General features: G+C 48.4%; 1 protein-coding gene across 1 annotated transcript in view; it reads right to left on the bottom strand.

Moving 5' to 3' along the window:
• Nucleotides 1–16,311, bottom strand: part of LOC134910829 (L-gulonolactone oxidase-like) — a 161,596-nt gene that overhangs the window by 110,511 nt on the left and 34,774 nt on the right. The window contains exon 4 of the mRNA XM_063919213.1: nt 5,467–5,557. Within this exon, the coding sequence (XP_063775283.1) occupies nt 5,467–5,557 (91 nt within the window). The remainder of the gene's footprint in view (nt 1–5,466; nt 5,558–16,311) is intronic.

Genomic DNA, 16,311 nt, shown 5'->3' on the forward strand with positions numbered 1-16,311 from the left:
TGACAAGCCAGACGCGGGCGTCTAAAGATGCAGTTGCGATGACGCAAGAGGCCATGTTCAGACGGCATTATTGCACCTGCCACAGGGTTGGCTCAATCTACAGTGTTGTGATCTATGGTGAGTCTTAGTAAGTGCCGCAACGGAATCGCGGTACTCCCAGTGGCTGAGAATTGGTTGCTGCAATTGCAGTAAGACGCAGACGCTGTTGCGGGAAATGACACTGTGGCGCCTGCGTCTGCCGGGACCGCTGAATCAGGCCAATGGTCTTCTTTTAGGACAAAAACAAACAGCACTGTCCCAGTAAATTAATTGGCAGATATTTCTCTTCCATTAGCCCAATAAGCGGCCTGCCAGTCATCCGATTGGCATCTCATGTACATTTCACTCTGATCTTTATACGTGGGAACGGTCGTCTTCTCCTGATGATGGGTCTTCTGCCTATAACCCACCAAACATGTTATTATTTGTCTGATTATGTCAGCGCACGGAGGGATGACCTACTTCCAGTCAGTGGAAGCAATCGATGGGCCGCTGTCATTCATGATAAAATAATCACTCCTCGTTATGAAGACAAATTGCGCAGAACATCGCTCAGCCTGATGCCGCTGTCTACGTATCCCATTACTAATGTATGTTACATTTCATTCCCTGCTATCCCCTTACCTAATCACCAGCAAGCCATTGTATACAGGGGGCTGTAACCAGCCTCCACCTGCCGATCAGTGTCATTGCTCCCTAATGACGGAGGAAATGGGATTACAGTAATCAGTCCGACCGCTGGCCCCCAATTCTCTGCGCCCATTCCCCTGCAGATTCAGCACAGGCTGAGCGGAATATCACGCTGAGTCTGTAATGCCAATTTCCCATACACATTTCATATACAGATGGAGCCCTGCTAATCTATCCCTTTAATAGGATTACCTGAACCAGGGCAGTCGGACTTAGGGGGTCATTCTGACCCGTTCGCTCGCTGCGTTTTAACGCAGCAGAGCGAACGGGTCCCTGATGCGCATGCGCCGGCGCCGTAGTGCGCCGGCGCATGTCAGGCGGCCGAAGGCCATAGCAGGGATGCGATCGCCTCTGCCTGATTGACAGGCAGAGTCGATCGCTGGGCGGGAGGGGGCGGAACGGCTGCGTTTGGCCGCCGTTTCGTGGGTTTGGTCTGGCCAACGCAGGCGTGGCCGGACCGAACGGGGGCGCGGGCCGCAGCGGCTGCGGGACGTCACACGCAGCCGCTGCGGGACGTCACACGCAGCCGCTGCGGGCCGGGGAGTGATGAGTAGCTCCCGGCCAGCACGCTAAAGCTGCGCTGGCCGGGAGCTACTCTTAAAGTGCAAAGGCATCGCCGCTGTGCGATGCCTTTGCACTTCTGCGGGGAGGCGGCACTGACATGCGGGGTGGACTAGCCCTGTGCTGGGCGTCCCCCCGCATGTCAATGTGACTGATCGTAGCTATGCTAAATTTAGCACAGCTACGATCAACTCGGAATGACCCCCATAATCCCCTGCTGTAATGACTATGGGGTCTATTTATTAAAATTATTTTTACTAAAATAGGGGCAGATGTATTAACCTGGAGAAGGCATAAGGAAGTGATAAACCAGTGATAAGTGCAAGGTGATAAAGGCACCAGCCAATCAGAGCCTAATTGTTAATTTACATATTGGAGCTGATTGGCTGGTGCCTTTATCACCTTGCACTGATCACTGGTTTATCACTTCCTTATGCCTTCTACAGGTTAATACATGTGAAAAAGGGAGTTTTCTGTTTTCACACTGTGAGAGTAATATTGATTAAAATGCTTTTGCTGTATTAATGTTTCACTATATTCTAAAGACTGTATATATGTCCTTTTACATATATTATAAGGTCATCGTTGCTTGTATTGTATGTGTGAGACAACAGGTGGTTTCCTTAAAATACTTTACAAGATAAGAATGTGAAGCCAGGAGACAGAGAATGACAGAAATAGAGATCTTCAGCAATCGCCTCATTCTTTGACAAGACAGACTCCAGGAATAGTTTGGGACTGTGTCTTCTGAATATTACCTTCTGTGTCACTGAAACTTGTATTATATATATGATTAGCTAACGTTATACTTCACTGTGATTGGAGGGCATGTAAAAGCCCAGTTCTCTTTTGGTATAAATAAAAGCTCTCTCTGTCACAGGACAGAGCAGTGTTATACTTACAATTGTGTAGTGTGACTTCTTGCTCTCCGGCCGGCTGTATCCAGTACTTTGAATCTCCAAGACAGAAGGGCTACTAAGGCGTTGATAGTTGAGGTGTAAGCCTATTACCCTAACAACACCCTTTTCACGTTATTTTAGTATCCCCTAAATGTATTAAAGGGTTTGGAGCAGTTTTCATGAAAAACTGCTCCAAACCCTTTAATTCACTATTTTTTAGTAACCCAGATCGCATTTCCCATACTTATAATGGGAAATGTGATGTGGCCAAATTTACAAAAAAAAAAAAGTGGAAAAAATACCGCAGTGTGCCCTGTGATAATCTCTAGCTCAGACTGGCGAGTTAAAAGGGCAGCACTGTGATAGGCACCCTTTTGCCCAGCTTTCGCTGCCCCTGGCAGAGAAAGCTGAGCGGGGACCTGGCAGAGTGATCAGCTCTGTGTGTCCGATGGACACACAAGCTGATCACAGTGTAAAGAAAAACAAATGAAAAAACAAAACAAAAAACCCCATACTCACCAGTCCAGGGAGCCGGAGTCCGCTGCTCCGATGAGCGCTGCCAGGCGCCGGGTCCCCCATGTGCTGCAATGTGACTCCGGTGCAGTAAAGTGACGCTGCAAAGCGGCAGCGCACTTTACAGCACCGGGGGTCACCGCAGCGCACAGGATCCGGCGCCGGGCAGCCCAGCAGGAACAGCGCGGACCGGCTCCCTGGACTGGTGAGTATATTGATCTTCTGGGGGGGTCAGCGCCGTTCGGGGGGTAGCCACGACGGGGGGGTCGACCGGGTGTCGGCGGTAGCGGCGATGTCGGCGGGGGCGGCAGGACATCGGGGTAATTTTTCCGAAAAGTACCCCGATGATGCTGTGGAGTGTCATCGCAGGAACAGAGCTTGACCGCAAGCTCTGTCCCTGCATGCAATAATTGATACATCCCTGCGATGTAGTCAATTATCGCAGTGCGAGTTTGGGCGATTTTATCACCTGGATGCGGATGGTGATAAATAGGCCCCTTAATCCCCTGCTGTATTGTTCTCTCTGTATTGTATTGCAGCTGAGATCAATAGATGAAAGGCTTATGCTAATAAGCCTTGGTGCACCTAGGCACAGCGGAGAAGCCTAGATGAGCGTGGCAACATCTGTATACAGTAGGTATCCTATGTACTGTATAATGTATGGTATAATTTATTACTACCGCAATACAAGGTTTGAATATGATTACAGGGGTAATTTTGCTATTGGCTGGTATTTGGGGGTTAATGTCACATGACCATATCCAGTACATCACTGTTCCAAGTATGCGTTTTCCGATACATTAAGGTGCGTACACGCTGGCCGATATATAGGCTGTTCTATTGAACAGCCGATATATCGCAGGCCCGTCGGCCAGTGTGTACCAATGATATATCTGGGAACGCCGTCGTTCACAGACATATCGTGTCGGCCCTGCTGCACACATGATGACCATTATATCTACAGATATATTGGTGCGTCGTTCTGTGTGTACGGGCGGTCAGCCGTCCGCCCGCACACACGCTGCACCAGCCGGCGGTGATTGACGGCTCAACTGGGCAGCCGCATGTAAATGGCCGCCCAGTTTGTGACGTCAGTCACAATGGATCGGGCAGTGCCCAATCCGGCTTTAGATATATATGTCAGGAGCTGATTGGCTGGTACTTTATCCCTCTACAAGGCTTAGTACATCTGCCCAAATATCTTCGGAGAGATGGCACAGGAGAGTACAACATCTCAGGCACTGTGCCAGTGTCTTCTCTTCATGCATTACCTTTCCAAATAGATTGCTGGCAAGATGGCACTGCCAGCAGTGGGTACGGTGGGCCACTGCAGTGAAGGGGGGGGGGCTTCCTGTTGTACATAGGCCCCTCCTACTATCAAAACGTGCTGAGAAGTTGCAATATTCTGCACGCCGGCATGGGCGACCATCTGCAAGCCCTGGAGCTGCCCAGTAAAGGCGGCACACTTGCGTGGGAGCCGACATATGCCGCCGCAACGAAACAACTGGTTTCTGTTCCCATACACCTCCCCCCCTCCCCCCCCCCCTCCGCACTCCTTGCTAGACATTCTCACTCCAGGACAAAACACTGCAACCAACTGGTTTATATATCGGGCTTTGATAATGGAGCTGCTGGGAATTTCATTTGCAGGAATAATTATTTTCCGCTGTTATTGAAAACAATCTGACAGCGCCTAATATCCTGTGAATTTAGAGCTTGTGAGAACAAAGGGAGAGGAACCTTCACAGTGCGGTAATTAGAGCAGAGCGGATCGCCACAATGCTCCGGTGTTACATGAAACGCGGAATACAAAGATCATTACACAGCCGGGAGCGCTGCTTAAAATACTCTCAGGTAAAATTAGGAGGAGGGTATTAAATAAGGGAAAAATGCTGAATAAATGTTTATTTTCATGTCTGAACTGCTGCAAGTACGTCTACGGAGATTTAACAGCGAGCGACCCAGGAGAAGATTAATAGGGGCAAATGTTCCCAGACTGAGAGGTCATCATGTGACTAAGGGGGAGATAGGTACTAAGTCTGTCTGTCATGTTACAGGCTGTGGGGGAGATGCACTAAGCCTTGGAGAATGATAAAATGGAGAGAGATAAAGTGGCAGCCAATCAGCTCCTAACTGCCATGTTACAGGCTGCGTTTGAAAAATGACAGGAGCTGATTGGTTGGTCGTTTATCTTTTCTATATGCACTTTATCTCTCTCTGAGGGGTACATTTACTAAGCAGTGATAAGAGCAGAGAAGTGAGCCAGTGGAGAAGTTGCCCATGGCAACCAATCAGCACTGAAGTAACATCTGTATAATTTGCATACTATAAAATGATACAGAGCTGCTGATTGGTTGATGGGGAAATTTCTCCACTGGCTCACTTCTCCACTCTTATCACTGCTTAGTAAATGTCCCCCTAAGCTTTTATAAACCTCACCATAGCCCACAGGAGAAAAAAAATAACATTTACTAAGCAGTGATAAAAGCGGAGAAGTGAGCCAGTGGAGAAGTTCCTCCATCAACCAATCAGCATCTCTGTATCATTTTATAGTATGCAAATTCTAGATGTTACTTCAGTGCTGATTGGTTGCCATGGGCAACTTCTCCACTGGCTCACTTCTCCGCTCTTATCACTGCTTAGTAATTGTCCCCCTTAATGACAAGCATACATTATTTACAGTACAATAACAACATGAAAGGTGATTCTCAGATAACATCCATTCATTAGGAAAGTGTCTGTGGTAATGATCGGAGTATCGTACCTGAGTAGACAGTATGCCGTGACTGATTCCCGTGTTGTGGGTTCCCGTTCCGATAACGCCAGCCGCAGCCACCTCAGACACAGCTCCGATACTGCAACGTAAACGTAGGGATAGTGTTAAGCTGCGGGGAAGTGTCATGGAGATATAAATACTTCCTCATACGTCTACTGGTAATGACCATTACTACGGCCTAGTCCTACTAGTCTCCAACAAGGACAAGAATCTGAGCAGCTGGATTCTGCAAGGCTGAGAGTTAAAGATCGTTACTGCAAAAAGACCGGGAATATCCCAGACATTCAGCGGCCCCGGAATATCGGCAACTTAAGTTGCGTCAGGTTCATAATGAGGTAATACCGGGGGCCACAGCACACGCTGACAGGGCCCCCACTTCTACACCCTGGTTGTATACATTCATGCAGGGAATAATATATATTATTCAAATAAAACTCCCAAATTTTAAAGGTTAACAACAAAGGCATGGTAAAATGCTATTCAGAATGTTAGTACATAATGTAAAAGTGCCTGGAATACAGTTTATTTTCAATTGGTTTTGAATATGATGTCGCCCGGATGGTGGCCTTCATTCGTGATACACATTTGTAGTGGATTTCAGAAGTCTCGCATCACTCGGAGGCTCATTTCTGGCGTTATCACTGCAACTTCCTGATGAAGCTCACTGTCATTTGTCCGTTTGCGTTAATGAGCAGAATTTTTGTTACTGGGCGGAAAACATCCTCATCAGCTTCATGAGAGGCATCTACACAGTCAACGGGGCCACCTGACAGCTGAGGTCTACACACATCCACCAAAAACCATTAATGAGCTGAAGGTTGCTGTACCATATCATATTCAAAAGAACTTGGAAATAAATTGTATTCCAGGCACTTTGACATTATGTACTAACATTTTAGATCTTAGTTTGGACACACCCCACCCAAAAATAATTCTCTGCACATGTTACATCTGGGAAGACTATTGTCTATTAAAAGACAGTAGTCCTGACGCAGGGTTAAGTATCTTGTGAGACCTTTGCACTGTGGATAAGTCCGATAATGCAGTCCCACACAGAGAGGCGGTGCAAGGCTGTGATGGAGCCCCTCCGAATCTACACATAAGCATATATACACCCTTTAGGAGGCGTGTCCACTGGCATAGGGCAGGCAACGTACAGATGGAGCCATCTTTATCTTGGCCTTTAACAGAATTAACTGAGACTGGGCAGTCGGAGTTAATCCCCTGCTGTAATGACTTAAACCCCTGTTGTATTGTTCTCTTTGTATTGTATTGCAGCTGAGAACAATAGATGAAAGGTTTATGCTAATAAACCATGGTGCACCTAGGTGCAGCAGAGAAGCCAAGTTGAACGTGGCTCCATCTGTACTAACCGTTGATGATAATGATAACACCTATTTCTTGAATGCTTACCTCTCTGGAGTCCTGCGTCGCAGCGCTGCACAAGTCACCGGGAAAATGGTGTATTGGTCACTTTCCCCTTCGTTTTGGGCATGCACAGTACAAAAAATAACCAGGAAAATGGCTGCAGCGCCATCTCCCCTGGAGACCTGCGCATGTGCAGTAGAGTATGGCACAGCGCCGGAGTCTCCTCACGAATGCTCTGGCCAACTGCCATCTACAGAGGAAGGGGGCCTGGGCGGGCACTGCACACAGGCCCCTCCTCTTGTACTCTCTTCATACGACCCTGTGTCCGTGCATTCAGTTGCTAAATAAAATGAGCGAGTTACAGTAGTACCCACTGATACCGCTGTGGAATAATGAGCAAGTTGGGAAATGCCAGAGGGAAAGTGTGACCCCTACTGGCGGACCCCACAACCAGCACCTCACATCCAGGCATCTCCTGCTACGTATTCCTCAGACAGTGTATTTTCGGTGGCTCCTCTCAGTAATGAAGGTCAATCAATGATGTATTTGTCTGCCAATGCCTTTGCTCTTCATTTGTTATTCATTACTACTTCCAGGAGCAGCGGTCTGCACACACACCTACTGTAGGTCGCCTCGGACTGCCCAACCACAGTAGCCAATATGGCAGGACCTGACCCCAAAATTATACCTCAATCGAGCAATCAGTGACACCTGGGGACATATATTGTTTATATACATCGTAAATTATAGATCAAAGACCATTATCAAAAAGTTCCACACAGCTCCCCATGTTTATAGATGATTTGACAGATCAATACGCCGCTGCGCACGCTACAAAGCGAGATGGTTAGAACAGGAGAGCCCGGGATATCAGTGGAACTGTACATTTTCTTCTGGCTCAATAAGATATAGATTAGTTATGGAGCAGCCACAATCCCCACTCAGATGTCAGGTGAGAACACTTGTCCGCACATCGCAGTAATAGAAATACACAACGTACACAATAGGAGCACAAAGGGTTAGGCAGTATTCCTGCCGCGTTTGGAGAAACGTCATTTGCTCTACTAAACAATATTCCAAAATGTAAATAGAAGATCCATTTACCAACCAGTTTATGTACTATCGTTGAGATGGAGAGTCAAGTATTATCTCTCCTCATTCTCAGGCAGCCAATGAGGTAACCAAAAATGTAAATTAAGCCGTTGTGATGCACACAGGATTCCAATATGCACTGACGCGTTTCATGTGTACGCATTTCTACCAGCTGGCCTGTCGCAGAACGGTCACATCCTATGCACTGCGTACGTTCAAGTGGCCGCCCAGTCCTTACCCACCTCTCTCTACTTTCCCTTTCCACTGATACGTTTTTCTTCTGATTTCAGACATGCCCGTGTTGTGTATCACCCACTTTAAAAACCTGAACCCCCCTTCACGCCAGATGCCCGCCTATCTCTCTCCTCTACTAAGGCCCTCAGCTCTTGGAACATGCCGTCTACAACAGATTTTTAGGGGAAGTTTTGCCTTCCAGGAGTGTTGCTCATTGCAACCAATCAGATTACTGCTATTTTATGGAATGTACCAAACAAATGATAGCTAGAATCCGATTGGTTGCTACAGGCAACACCTAAACTTGTCCTCTTTAGACGGTTTGATAAATCCCCACCTTTGTGGAAGATTCACTAAACTGCAGTTTGATCGGCCGTCAGGGTTTTTATGCGCGGTTTATAAGCCGTGAGATTTGCTAAAGGCCAAGAGGGTAAACGATAAATCAGCCTGTCAGCGTTGGGAGACCAGGTTCATTGCGCAGTACTGATGTGTTGACTGCGCATCTGTTAACTTTGTTAACCAATCAGATACGGGGCATGCTGTGATTGGTTGTTTCCTTTCTATTGTGTTTCTTATGTTTATCAGCAAACGGAACTGTGGGGCTCATTTATCAACAAGGGATAAAACTTGTTGTAAATGCTAAAACTCATTGCGTATGATAAATGGTACCCAACCAATCAGCCCACAACTGTCTATTTTTCAAACATGACAGTTGAGAGCTGATTGGCTGGGGCATAATTTATCATACTCAACGAGTTTTATCACTCGTTGATAAATGAGCCCTTAGTCTGGCTGCAGGTAATCTCAGCAGTTGTTGGAGACAGGTACATACAGTAATACATACGCACATTAACGTTAACAGGAAACAGCCGCACATAAAGTAATTGCCTCCTGTTTAATAAAAATAAACTCACTGTTTTAGTGTCTTCCTATTGAGCAACATCTGTGTTCCGCTGCGTTGCTGGCGATTTTCCTCGTCTAAGGTCCATAAAACTAATTCTTTACTTCCTGCCATTGGCCTAAAGTCGCAGCCAGCAATTTGATATGCAAATTATGACCTATGTGTGGAACCGGCTGGAAAACATTGCACCCGACCATCAGTGTTCACTTTATCTAAACACTGGAACCGGGCGCCGTTTTCCTTCCCACGAGAATTAAAGCAACATTTTCTCAGGTGCTAGAAGTGACCTTCCTGGGAACCAAAATGTCAGCGCCAATCAATGTCTCGCGTGTATAAGCCAGCTGCGTCTGGGCCGGCAGGGACGATACACTAATTTGTTTGCTGCACATTTGTGTCCTTCTGTCAGTAGAAGGATACACGTAAAAAAAAAAAAAGTTCTGAACTTTGGATAAAGAAAATCTCCCAGTATCTGTATGCACTAATATGATGGGGGCTCCGATGCTTGGACAGAGGGGGTCATTCCGAGTTGATCTCTAGCCTCATTCATTGGCTGCGCAGCAATGAGCCAAAAAAATGGCACTTCTGCGCATGCGCATGCGTCGCAATGCGCATGCACAACGTACTATTACAGCGGCCAATGTAGTTCCACACAGGGTCTAGTGAAGCTTTTCAGTCGCACTGCTGACCGCAGAGTAATTGACATGAAGTGGGCGTTTCTGGGTGTCAACTGACCATTTTCAGGGAGTGTTCGGAAAAACGCAGGCGTGGCAGGAAAAACGCAGGAGTGCCAGGAATAACGCAGGCGTGGCTGGGCGAACGCAGGGCGTGTTTGTCGTCAAAACAGGAACTGAACAGTCTGAAGTGATCGCAAGCGCTGAGTAGGTTTTGAGCTACTCAGAAACTGCACAAAAAAAATTGTGGCCGCTCTGCAATCCTTTCGTTCACACTTCTGCTAAGCTAAAATACACTCCCAGTGGGTGGCGGCATAGCGTTTGCACGGCTGCTAAAAACTGCTAGCGAGCGATCAACTCGGAATGACCACCCCCAAAGACAAGTGAGAGATATATGAATATTGGGGAAAATACATATTTAGGTATTCAACTGTATGTACTGGGCAGAGAGGCGCTATGTCGTATCTAAGGGCACTGGCAACAGACCGTTCTGCGACATGATAAAAGGTATGAACACAGAAAAAGCCAGAACGCAGTATAATTTATTTTACAATTTGTCTGGAATTATTTATTTAGTAAAAGATGTCAGAAAGTTTCAGTCCGGCTGGCGGGGAAGTGAGGTACAGCGGGCAGTTACATTTATTAAGGAATGAAACCAGCCAAACCCTAGAAGAATGCTTATTGCGGAATAAATGGTGTTTTATTGGGAATAACTTTGTAGACGTTTGCTTGTTTTATCAGCTGCTATTTACTTCATGTCACGATTGTAAGTCACGCATGCATAAATTACATAACTGCGCAGTTGCCGACTTTCCCGAATATGATGAATTCTGTTTGTTTCTGTCTTATAGTAAATGACAACCAATTGTTTGAAATAATAAATATTCTGACTCCCCTAACAAGGTGCGTCACCTTTATTATCTTACATCATCACACTGCGCAATCATGATGACCCGCCTGAAATAAATGTGTAACCTTAATAAAATGGTTACGTTTCCTGGCAACCAAAGTATTGGACAATGAATATCTGTGTGAATTACAGTTGTGAGGACATACTGTAATTACCCCGGGCATGTTCTGTATCATCCTGAGCTTTGCGGCGTCTGACAGATGTGGTGTGTATAGACTGGTATTATCTAGCCAGCATTAGTGCTTAGAGTGTGCGCCTGCATTTTCTTTTTTCCTACGTGGCACTACAAGTCTCAGCATGGTAGCACCTCTTATTTATAATTATGGCGCGCAGTCCAGCCCTTTTAGTATTGTATACATGTCATGATTCTTTATACAGTATTACACTGTTACAGTGCTTTGGGTGAGGTATAATACGTCGACATTCAGAATGTTGGTTCCAGAATGTCAACATGTTCTGAATGTCAACAGAATGTTGACATTTTACATGTTGATAGGCAGAATGTCGACATACAATTTTTTTTACTATTTTATCCTAACCCTAAATATTGCACTAAAATGTACTGTCACATTCCGACCAGGATACGGTACCGGTGACTTTCATTACTGAGACAAGGCACGTGTAACGTCATGACATCATGCGAGCTGCACCACACACAGAGAGAAGCCAGCCGCAGCACGGAGAGGAGCAGCTGCAGCGCGGACAGGAGCGGCCGCAGCGCAGAGAGAAGCGGCCGCAGCACGAAGAGGAGCAGCCACAGCGCGGACTGGAGCGGCCGCAGCGCGGAGAGGAGCGGCCGCAGCGCGGAGAGGAGCAGCCGCAGCACGGAGAGGAGCAGCCGCAGCACGGAGAGGAGCAGCTGCAGTCAGAAGACACAGAAGAAGGTAAGTGTCTGTGGGCTGCAGGGGGATGGAGCTGTAGTGACACTGGGCGGGATGTATTAAGATACATCGCCGCCCCTCGCCGCTTATCGCAGCGATGTTGAGCGCATATGTACTAAAATATGCGATCAATATCGCAATGCGGTGACGGAGGCCCCTGCGATACCTGTGAGGCAGTCTGCGGGGAGTTTCCGTCATCTCCCAGGGGTCTCCCCACTGCCCGCACGCCGGGAAGCAGCAGCAGGCTGCCCCCGGCGCCTCCTCCCCCCTGCAGCCGGAAGGACCTCCGGCTGCGTTGCTAGGGGGAAGATGAGTCTACCTTCCGGGTCCAGGGCAGCCTGGAGGAAGGTAGGGGGGGGTCAGCGTTTGCGGCGGGGGCGGCGGGTTGCGGCGGTCGGCGATAAGAAGCCCATAGGCTTCTATAGTGTATCGCCATCCAGAGATGGCGATACCCTGGACGGCGAAAACGCGGCTATAGGGTCTTAGTAAATTTGAAAATGCAGTAAAACCCCAGTTTAACTTTTGGGGGGTTTTACCACATTTTTCCTTTAGTACATCCCGCCCTCTGAGAGGCATGGGAGCTGGCTGGGGAGAGACTGGGAGGCTGGAGAGACAGAAGGGACTGGCTGGGGAGAGACGGGGGGCTGAAGAGACAGAAGGGGGTTGGCTGGGGAGAGACTGGGGGGCTGAAGAGACAGAAGGGACTGGCTGGGGAGACACTGGGGGGCTGAAGAGAAGAAGGGGGTTGGCTGGGGAGAGACGGGGGGGGCTGAAGAGACAGAAGGGGGCTGGCTGGGGAGAGACTGGGGGGCTGAAGAGACAGGAGGGGGTTGGCTGGGGGGACACTGGGGGGCTGAAAAGACAAAAGGGGGTTGGCTGGGGAGACACTGGGGGGCTGAAGAGAAGAAGGGGGTTGGCTGGGGAGACACTGGGGGGCTGAAGAAGGGGGTTGGCTGGGGAGAGATGGGGGGCTGAAGAGACAGAAGGGGGCTGGCTGGGGAGAGACTGGGGGCTGAAGAGACAGAAGGGGGTTGGCTGGGGGGACACTGGGGGGCTGAAAAGACAGAAGGGGGTTGGCTGGGGAGACACTGGGGGGCTGAAGAGAAGAAGGGGGTTGGCTGGGGAGACACTGGGGGGCTGAAGAGAAGAAGGGAGCTGGCTGGGGAGACACTGGGGGGCTGGAGAAACAAGGGACTGGCTGGGGAGACACTGGGGGGCTGAAGAGACAGAAGGAGGTTGGCTGGGGAGACACTGGGGGGCTGGAGAAACAAGGGACTGGCTGGGGAGACACTGGGGGGCTGAAGAGACAGAAGGGGGTTGGCTGGGGAGAGACTGGTGGGCTGAAGAGACAAGGGAACTTCCTGGGAAGACACTAGGTGGCTGCAGAGAAAAGGGGGCTAGCTAGTGGGGCAGTGGGTGGCTGGAGAGACAGAGGGCAGGATGTACTAACAGTGATCGCGGGCGATCGCGTGCCATTGCAACAATGCTAATCGTATATATGTACTAACATATGCGATTAGTATCGCAATGCAATGCCACGGGCCCCCTGCGATTCCTGGTGCTCCGGAGGAGAGGGTGTGCGGGGGCTCCGTCACCTCCCAGCACCGGGAGGTGACGTCTGCTGTCAGTCCCAGGCTCCTCCTCCTCCCTGCAGCTGGAAGTACAGATGGCTATGTTCTGCGGCGGAAGCTGCCTGCATGCAGGTATGGAGGAGATTGGCGTGAGCGGCGCAGGGTGGCGGGTGCCACGGGATGCGGTAAGAAGCTTCTACAAGGTATTGCCATAAAAAGATGGTGATACCCTCCGCATAGAAAGGCGGGTGGCTGGGTCTTCGTACATTTGAAAATGCGGTAAAACCCCCGTGGCTGGATTACTGGCACATTACTTCCTTCTTTGCCACTCAGCTGGGCTAGTGACACCACCATTTATTTCACCTCCGGGCGCCCCTGCTTATACTAACAGTACCACCCATCTGCACTCCTGCAGGAAAGCACACGACTTGGGGGTAGATTTACTAACCAACGTGTTTTCAAAGCACAGAAATTTAAAACAGCAAAACAATAGACGTAAAGGCAAGTCTGATTTAGCATTTACTGCTGTTTTAAATCCTTCAGCCAGAACCATCGATGATTAACGGCATTGAAAACTAGCTGGTCAGTAAATCTACACCTAGGTGCCGTAGTGTGAATTTATAACGACCGTTCTGATGCCCCCTTGCTCTCATTATTAAATTAAGCTCATTACAGCAAGCTGAATTTTAGGAAATAAATTTGAAATAAAAAGTAATTAAATGGAGTCAGTGGTGCATTTGGCAGAGTGTGTGTACCGGAGCATCCAGCAATCGGCAAAGCTTCTGTATCAGCAGAATGAACCTATAAGTTACACGAACTGTAGTTGTGGGCACTGAGGAGTAATTGGTGCCCATACAGAAGCATGGCGGCTCCCCACCTTTATACAGTTCATAAATGGCGCTTCGGTACAGACGCAGAGACTGGGCAAAAATCTGAAAATGTCTCAAGCGCAGTCAGACAATAATCGCTGCAAAAACATCGGCACAGCGCACAACTATGAGTCAGGCCCAGACAGAGATGCAGCGCGTTTATTTTCAGACAGCATTTGCCAGATGGGCAGCCCGGCCCTGTTGTGGGGGAATGCCCAGCACTCCGGTAGCTACTGCGCATGCCCCCAATACCTTTTTATCCGTGAGTAGATATCGTGTGTATACGCATGGCATCCAATTATCACTGAGACTGAGGGGGGCCTCCCAATGCCCTTTACCCCCCTCCTCCCACTGCGGGACACTGTGGCGCTCATGTGGGACAGTGCACGAAAAATGGAGACAGTTGGGAGGTATGATTACTGACATAATGAATTGACTATAATATTCTGAAAATGCGGTGTGCATTTATTAAACAGGTCATTGTGAATGAGATGCATTCGATGTCCTGGCGTTTGCATCAGGTCTCTCTATTGTTACAAAAAAACGTTCCACCCCGTGTACTAATAACTGATGTGACTGTGGCCCAGAATGTAGCATTAGATCAGCGCTGTTCTCCTGAACTCCTTCATGTTGTTGTATTTCTCTCAGCTGTGTCGGCCGCGGTGTGTGAGGACGTTACACGGTTTCCTGGAAAAAGTGAACGCTGTGACACCTATGTCATTTTAACTGCTCCTGGAAAGTGACAGCGGATCAATGGGAAGAAGCCTTGGCGCTGGAGACATGACAAAACAATTCCTGTAAATTGGCAGTGGACGCTGACAGCTCCCGACAAGCTGCTATAATGTTCTCATGACTGATGTCACTGGGATTCTCGTATTTACACTGTGATATCAAACTGAACTTCATGCCCCAGCCTGTCTGATGCATCTAAATGGAAGTTTTACCTCAGACTTTGTAACGTATCCCCTCAGCAGCTGAGAGCGCGGGTTCCGGGTTATAGCTCTTTATGGTACATGAGGAAATCATCCCTAGACGTGACCAAGTCATTAATAAAGTATATTTGCGATGTTTGCATCATAAGACAGCGATAGCCCTAATTTCCTATGGACTACTGTACCACATGTTCTTTCTGAGATGGAAACGGGTATATCTACTAAAGGCTGATTTTGTGTTTATCACCGATGTTTTGTCCGATTTTTTTGTATGTCAGAGATATTCTAAAGGTAAAAATCGTCCAAAAACTGAACGTTGGAAAAACATTAATGTTTCCCTGATGTATTCAATGCGTAATGGAGATTTACTAACAGTCGTTTTGTAAAAATCGATCGATTATCGACCAAACAATAGACTAATTTTTCACTTCTAAAACACATTCTACTGCCTAATCCTTCTTTCTGAACGTAGGGATGATGGAGGCTATGCCGATGTTTTTGCAAATGAGCGATTATCGGTTAATTGTGCATGCATATGCTTCACACACTGCGCATGCGCCGAAGTCTAATTGTGATGCCACTCGCAGCACTTAACTTCGCGCAGAGTGACTGCCAGTCAGGCACCGTTTGTGAACATTGAACGCAGGCCTGTTGGGGGCGTGTTTGGGCGTCGATGTTCAGGCTGCCATGCTGCGCCGCCATCTGTACATTTCAGGGCTGCTGGCTTTTTGGCATAATTTTGCACATCCTCAGCTGCAATCGCCATAGCGTCCATCAACGGCTCAGGGGGCACTGCGCAGGCACTCCACTATCGGAGATATACGCACACCATCGCAGGAACCCCGCCACCGGAGATGTACACATACCATCGGAGGAACCCCACCATCAGAGATGAACGCACACCATCGTAGGAACCCCGCCACCGGAGATGTATACACACCATCGGAGGAACCCCACCATCGGAGATGAACGCACACCATCGCAGGAACCCCACCAGTGGAGATGTACGCACACCATCTCAGGTACCTTATCATCGGAGATGTTTGCAAACCATTGCAGCACCCCACCATTGGAGATGTTCACAAACCATCGCTGGCATCCTACCATCGGAGATTTAAACACACCATCGCAGGCACCCCACTATCAGAGATGTTTGCAAACCATCACAGGCACTCCACCACTGGAGATGTTCGCAAACCATCGCAGGCACCCCACCATTGGAGATGTTCGCAAACCATCGCAGGCACCCCACCATTGGAGATGTTCACAAACCATCGCAGGCACCCCACCATTGGAGATGTTCACAAACCATCGCAGGCACCTCACCATTGGAGATGTTCGCAAATCAGAATGAAAAGAACCACAGCAGCTTCTTTTTCAGGTGGTATGTTTGGTCCAATATAA

This window comes from Pseudophryne corroboree, chromosome 4 (genome assembly GCF_028390025.1).
Source record: "Pseudophryne corroboree isolate aPseCor3 chromosome 4, aPseCor3.hap2, whole genome shotgun sequence".
Classification (NCBI taxonomy): domain Eukaryota; kingdom Metazoa; phylum Chordata; class Amphibia; order Anura; family Myobatrachidae; genus Pseudophryne; species Pseudophryne corroboree.